The sequence below is a fragment of the Ipomoea nil genome, unplaced genomic scaffold, assembly GCF_001879475.1.
Source record: "Ipomoea nil cultivar Tokyo-kokei standard unplaced genomic scaffold, Asagao_1.1 scaffold1026, whole genome shotgun sequence".
Lineage (NCBI taxonomy): Eukaryota > Viridiplantae > Streptophyta > Magnoliopsida > Solanales > Convolvulaceae > Ipomoea > Ipomoea nil.
Genome location: NW_017617454.1, coordinates 2,557,484 through 2,564,851, shown reverse-complemented (window position 1 = coordinate 2,564,851; position 7,368 = coordinate 2,557,484). Strand labels below are relative to the sequence as shown.

Here is a 7,368-nt window from a genome sequence, read left to right as displayed (position 1 = left end):
TCAATTTATTAAATTTAAGAATAAAAAAAAAACTGGATCATGAACCGACGGTTCCGGATCCCGTTCGCGATTTTGAACCGTCTTTATTTTAAAATTTTATTTTTTATTTTAAAATAGTTTAAATTCAACAATAAATGTATTTTATTTTTTCAGTTTCGAACATGAACCGCCCATTTCAGTTCGTGATTTTAATAAACTCTAAATATCGCGTTTTGATTATAAATTGTAATTGGAATATTTTGGTTTGGTTACTATAGTATCTGGTTTGAACCAAATTATAGTAATAATTTATTGGAGAATAAAAATAAATGAAATATTTATTTTAAGGGTAAATATGTCCATTTAACATTTCAGGGGGAAAAAGAGTCACTTAAATAATTGAGGGGGAAAAAGTGCTATAAGTATATAACATAGGGGGAAAAAGTGCCATTTTCCCTATTTTAAATTGGTATTATATTTTTCACAATAAATATTATAATTTCTATCCTAAATAATAAATAATTATCATAGATTCAACCTATTCGTCTTACGAATTAAGATCCGTGATTTGGTCTCACACAATTGTTGACTTTAGATCATACTTGCTTGAATTTCTATCGCATCCTTTGAATTCCTTTGCCGCTAAGCCTCATTGTTTTTTTTTTCGTTTTTTTATTTTTATTTTTTTTATTTTTATTTTTTTTTTAGTCATTGGTGTCGATCGTTTGAAATTATGCACGTGGTGGTAATTATTATTGGAAATTTCGATTTTATAGCCGCATAATTGCCATAATGATGGAAAGGTCAAATATTTTGATTTCTTATTAACTAAACAGAGTTGGTATAATTGTTGAATATTTCTATTTTATTGGCCCGTATTGACAGCTCTATATGAACATAAGAGACTGAGAAAAAAATGAAAAATAGAAACTGCACACACACACACACTAGGGTTTCTACCGTCATCCAAACACGAGATTGTGTGCACTCATGCTTGTTCGCACATTTTCACATAAGGAAGCTATTTAATTCGGAATTGCATTGATCACGATAGTGGTGTGTAATCCCCGAATTGGTGATTGATGATCTTGGAACTCGATATTGTGTTTGTCTCTCCTTAATTCTTAGCCATGACATTACAATCACATATTTTTTCACCCCATATCCTTTATTATTTTGAATATAATATTTGTTTGTGTTTGTTTGCCTATTTTCCCAATTCTAATTATTGCGGGCTTAGCTTTTGCCAGTTTCATTATCTTTGTGGTTAGATTGCTCTTACAAGATCATGCTATAGACGCCATCCAAGAAAATGACCAAAACAAATTCTTTCTTAGAATTTCACCCGAATCTAAACAACTAAGGTGATTAGAACGAAAAAAGACAAATGTCAGGTCGCTTACAAGATTATGAGGTAAGTTGTGATGATGAAATCAATTATATATGATGGTGAATTCGCTCAGTATGCTTTGTTAGCAGAAATTGAACATGAAAGTTAAAGGTTGAAGAAGTTTGATAGGGAATATTCATCGGGTATACCTACTAGTGGGTATACACCTAATCAGATCCGACTCCATGCGTAGAGAGGGACATTTTCTAACTACGTCCAACTTCGTGGGGATTCGCCCGACTCGACCTGAGACAAGGCTCTTTCTTAGCTTAATGAGTTTCTGCTCGACGATTTTTAGGCTCAGTCTTGACCCGACTGCTGGCTAGGGTTCCGCGAGCCCATATATAAGTACTAATGGACATATATATATATATATATATATATATATATATATATATATATATATATATATATATATATATATATATAAAACCTTCAACCCGACCACGCCTATTATAAGTCAGTCAAATACTCCATCACACGCACGTGGACTCCGCTTAGCCTTCAAGGCCGCCGAGTGCATGAGGAACACGTGTCACACATGCTGACTTCCCGGCATGTGTCTACCCCCCCCCCCCCCCCACCCCCCGCTCCTATAAATACCACATTAAATGCTTGTAAAAGGGAATTGTTGAGCATTTTCTCTCGAGAGTACTTATAAGCTCGGGACCCTCCAACCCTCGATCTAGACTACTCGAGCTACTATACTATAATTCCTACTCGTATTCGTATACTCGAGAGGATTTGCCACATCAACGTTATTCAAAATCCTAAATGGAAGAAATCTATGGATGAAGAGATGGCATCAATTGAGGAAAATAGAGTATGGAGCTAGTAGATCAGATCTTCCATAGAGCCACAAGCTCATTGATGTGAAATGAGTTTTCAAGATCAAATAAAGTCAAATGGTGAGATTGAAAGGTGCAAGAAATTTGGTGGCAAAAGGGATTGAACAACTACAAGGTTATGACTATGACGAGATTTTTTATATAGATCGAATAGACACAATGAGATTAATCATTGCTTTAGCAGTCCAAAAGCAAAGGAGGATTCACTAGATGGATGTCAAGTCAGCCTTCTTCAATGAGCCACTTGAAGATGTTTATGTAAAGCAACAACCTGACTTTATACAACATGAAAAAGAAGATAGTGTACAAACTCAAAAGGTTTTATATAACCTTAAGCAAGCTCCTCGAACATGGAACAAGAGAATTGATCCTATTCATTCAACAAGCAAGTTTACAAAAGTGTATCTGCTCATGGTTTATATGTAAAGGTTAACTCTAGAGATTTTTAGTTGTTATGCCTTTATGTTGATGATGTGATTTTTACATGTAATAATCACAAAATTTTATATTTCAAGAAATCAATGATGAGGGTATTTGAGATGTCAGATCTCAGCCTCATGTCTTATAACCTAGGAGTAAACACATAGACATATAATTCCAATATCATTTCTTATGAGATCAAGTTAACAATGAATGATCAAATTAGAGTATTGCAAGATTGAAGATCAAGTAGTAGGCATTCTAACAAAACCAATGAAGTTTGAGATCTACATTAAGCTAAGGAATCAACTTGAAGTGAACGTCAGTCCGAATCAGAATTAAGAGGAATGTTGGACTAACATAATAATAATAATAATAATAATAATAATAATAATAATAATAATAACATCATAATAATAATTGATAGGGGTGAGAACCCCGGCCCAAGAAAAGAGGCCCAGAAAGAATGCATGGGCCGAATCCAGGACTCGGCCCAGGTCCAAAGAGGGAGGCCCAGTTCAGAGATCGGAAGGACGGCCCAATACCAAACGGGGACGAGGAGTCGGCCCAGGTCCGACCTAGGAGAGGACTCGGTCCAGAGAGCCGTTGAGGGAGCCTTCGACGCAGTTAAGACAAGGAGCCGTTGAGGCATTAAAGGCCGGGCTCGGTCCGCCAGTTACTAGCCAAAGAGAGCCGTTGGCAGAGTCTGTAACGTCGCCCAACGGCTCGGCGCATTGAATGTACCCTTTAAGTCGGCCATCATGAGCCTTTAAGACGGTAGAGGAGGAGCCACTATAAAAAGGGCTCCTCCACCATTGTATGAGACAGATTTCAAGAACCCGGAGAGGGAATAGACAAGTACTATTAAGCATCATATTTTACTACCCTTTTGTGAAAGGTGTATCCACCAGCTTAAGGTTGTGTTGGACCTCCTTGGGCCCGAAAACCCTAAAACCATCAATAATAATAATAATAATAATAATAATAATAATAATAATAATATTATTATTATTATTATTATTATTATTATTGAATAATTCAATTTGTTTAAAGTCAGTCAATATCCTATCTTAAGAAAATCATATTTCTATGCTTGATCATATTTTCTAGTTGTCTTAAACATTAAGTCAATACATTGTTATTAAAAATTTTATTTCATGTATTAATTTAATTTTTTTACTTCTACTGTCCTATTTTATTTGTCCTACTTACTATTCATTAATCAAACTAACTTTTTTTAGTTTATTTTTTTAGTATTTTTTAAAATTATTTTTAAATTTAATTTTTTGTGTTTAATAGTATTTTTAGTGTAATTTTTAAATATATAAGTTTTATAAATTAATACTAAACTTAATATTATGAAAAATTGAATTAAAAATAACTTCAATCAAGCCTGGTTAATCGAACCAGACACATAAAATGGGATGGACAGAGTAATATACCACAAAATAATTTGTTACTCCCTTTGTCCCATTTTATTTATCATACTTACTATTCATTGGTCAAACCAACTCTTTCCTCTTTGCTTATTTTCTTTAATATTTTGGGTGTTTAATATTACTTTTAGTGTAGTTTCTAAATATAAATTTTATATATTAATACTAAACTTAATATTATGAAAAATTTGATTAAAAATAACTTCAATCTAGACTCGTTAAGTGAACTAGACGCATAAAATGTGAGGAGGGAGTATAAAATTTGGTGAAATAAATAAAATATTGGGAATGGGAAGAAGTGTGAAGTATTTTGTCTTGAAAGACTTGCAAGTATTTCCAAATCGCTGAAAAATCTGGGGCTGTGACAAATGAAAGAAAATGAGTGGATTAGGATTTAGGATTAACCATGCATTAACACCTGGCGATTACTCGCACCGACTATGCACAGCCGATCGATTTGACCGGGAATCCGGGATATAGTGACGCCATTAGCCTAGCCGAGCCGAGCCCATGCAAGCGGCTTACCTGCAGTAACCGGTCACCTAACCCGAATTTGCATTTAGACCGAATTAAAGTTTCATTTGGATTTTGGAATGTAACTCCGGTCAGATTCTAACCCTCAATCTCACCCCAGTTTGGTTTTATTTAAACACACAAGTTGTGGAAGGCCAGCTGGGATCTGAACTAGTTTTTTCTTTTTTCTATTTCTTTTTTTTTTTTTGCTCCTCTCTCTCTCTCCCTTTCTAAACTTCTCTCTAGAACATTAACAATTCTGTTGTTGAACAATTGATTGAGTGATGATTCGCATAAAGAAAGATGAGAGAGAGAGAGAGATGGGAAAAGAGGGTGTTTGGGTTTAGCAATTCTTATTGGTAACTAGCTAGCTATCATTCCAGATTTTCTTGTTTCTTGTTTCTTGTTTCTTTGATGGGTTCAGAGGTGGATGAAGTAGCACAAAGATGGAGTTTTTTGTACTCGAAGGAGACAAAAATGGCTTCCATAATTCCACACTATAGTGTCGTCTTCTTTTTTCTCTGTAAAAAGATGGAGTCTTTTAGTTTGCTGTACTTCTAAACACCTAAAGAATCCAAGCAAAAAGCATATTATATTATATGTATATATAAGGGGTGACCTGATCTGATCTAAATTTGTAAAACTGTGTTCAAGAAGTGGAACCACTTGGTACTACATACTTCACTGATCAATTATAGCCATGAAGAGATCACTTGGTAGCTCTGATTCCTTGGGTGCTTTGATGTCCATCTGTCCAACCACCGCAGGTGCTTAATTAATTCTCCAAAATTATATTCCCTATGTTTAATGATGTTCTTTCTACTCTGTTCAGTGATTTTAATGTTTCTCATTATTATTAGAAATTTGAGATGTTTTTGGTAATTGAAGCATGTGTTCCATCTCAACTAAAAGCTTAAGCTGATAGTTGGATTGCATGACTATATGCTCACATTGGTGGTTGGATTTGGTTGCGGATTTGGTTGCAGATGAGCCCGGCCATGTGTACTCGAGGGAGTTCCAGACGATGCTGGAGGGGTTTGAAGAAGAAGAATCAGGAGGAGGGGCAATGACGATGATGGAGAAGAAGAGGCGTCTGAGTGTGGAGCAGGTGAAGGCTTTGGAGAAGAACTTTGAGGTGGAGAACAAGCTGGAACCGGAGAGGAAAGTGAAGCTGGCTCAAGAGCTCGGCCTGCAGCCTAGACAGGTGGCTGTTTGGTTCCAGAACCGCCGCGCGCGGTGGAAGACGAAGCAGTTGGAGAGAGATTACGGTGTCCTCAAAACCAACTATGATTCCCTCAAGCTTAAGTTTGAAGCTCTCCAGCATGACAATGAATCTCTCCTCAAAGAGGTATATATATATATATATATATATATATATATATATATATATATATATATATATTTATATATGGAAAGAATAATATTGTTTATATATTTATCTAATTTCTATATTCTAATAATAGTTTCAAACTTTCAGATCGGCGAGCTGAAGGCGAAGCTGGACGGAGAAAATGGAGAGAGCAAAGTTACGGTTAAGGAAGAGGCGGTGGAGTCGGAGAGCGACGAGGAGGCGAAGCAGGACGAAACTGCAGAACTCAACCTCGAGGATTTTCATGGCGGCGGCGGTTTAGTCACCGCCTCACTTTTCGCCGACTTCAAAGACGGGTCGTCGGACAGCGACTCCAGCGCCATCTTGAACGAGGATAACAGCCCCAAAGCTGGCGCCGCCGCCAACGCCGCAGGCGGTGCCATCTTTATGATATCAAACGCCGCCTCTTTCTCCTCGCCGCCATCAATCAACTGCTACCAATTCTCGGAGAATCCGAAGACGGCGGCCGCCTTTCTCGGCGATGTTTGTGGGAAGGCGGCGGCGGCGTATCAGCCGCAGATGGTGAAGATCGAGGAGCATAATTTTTTCGGAGGCGAAGACTCATGCAGTAGTCTGTTCTCAGACGAGCAAGCTCCCATACTCCATTGGTACTCACCGGAAGTAGACTGGAATTGCACCTCATGATCATCATTAAGATCCCAGAAAGAAGAAATAAGAGATCGAAAAACAAATTAAATTTGTAAAAAATGAAAAATTAATCATGTGAATTATGGTGGGTGTATTGTAGAAACGAAACGAAACGAAGCTGTCTTGGTTCTTGAATTCAAAAATCATAATCATAGGTAAAGCCAAGAATGAAGATTGAAGATTGAAGAAGATGACAGAAATGGCAGGGGGAGTTCACGTGGGGCGTAGGGGTGAGTGGGCCAGGATGATGGGGGGAAGAAAAGTAGGATGGATCATGGATGGGCATTGCAGATTTGCAGGCAAGGAGGGAGGAGATGATGATTAGATCGTCATTTGAATCTCTTTTATCTTTTCACCCTCCAAACAGAAGAAACAAAGAAATCATCCCAAATTATCAAAGCTTTCCTGTAATAATGCTTATAAAGGTGGATCGTCTACACCCATGCATCCAATAATTACACCATCGTTTTTTTACTAATTTCATCTTAATCAACTAATCCTACTTTTTAATAATATATATATACTGGTTCAAATGGGGAATGCTGATAGCGCTTTCTGTGTTTGTGGTGTCTTTATACGCATCTAATGGTGAGCAACCGTTGAGCTCCATGAGAAGCACTGTGTGCACGAAATTTTTTTTCATATGGTCCGACTTTTTTTTTTTTTTTGAAGACCGAAATTGTCTTGTATTTAAGTACATTTAAATGATTTTGTGTCAATGATCTTGAGGTCTAGTGTCATAAAGTGACTTTCTCTCTCTCAAAT

At 36.7% G+C, this 7,368-nt stretch overlaps 1 protein-coding gene across 4 annotated transcripts; it reads left to right on the top strand.

Moving 5' to 3' along the window:
• Nucleotides 1–4,752: 4,752 nt before the first annotated feature.
• On the top strand, nucleotides 4,753–7,081 carry LOC109180589 (homeobox-leucine zipper protein ATHB-6-like). 4 transcript variants are annotated; one of them, XM_019330250.1, is made up of 4 exons: nucleotides 5,066–5,353; nucleotides 5,573–5,934; nucleotides 6,064–6,410; nucleotides 6,447–7,081. In XM_019330250.1, exons 1-4 carry the CDS (start codon nucleotides 5,287–5,289, stop codon nucleotides 6,598–6,600), a joined length of 930 nt encoding a protein of 309 aa, XP_019185795.1. In that variant the 5' UTR covers nucleotides 5,066–5,286; the 3' UTR covers nucleotides 6,601–7,081. The 4 variants fall into 4 exon arrangements, with proteins under 4 accessions (XP_019185793.1, XP_019185795.1, XP_019185796.1 ...); XM_019330251.1 differs by having other exon boundaries at nucleotides 6,064–6,414; nucleotides 6,451–7,081; XM_019330249.1 differs by having other exon boundaries at nucleotides 6,064–6,417; nucleotides 6,451–7,081.
• Nucleotides 7,082–7,368: the final 287 nt, after the last annotated feature.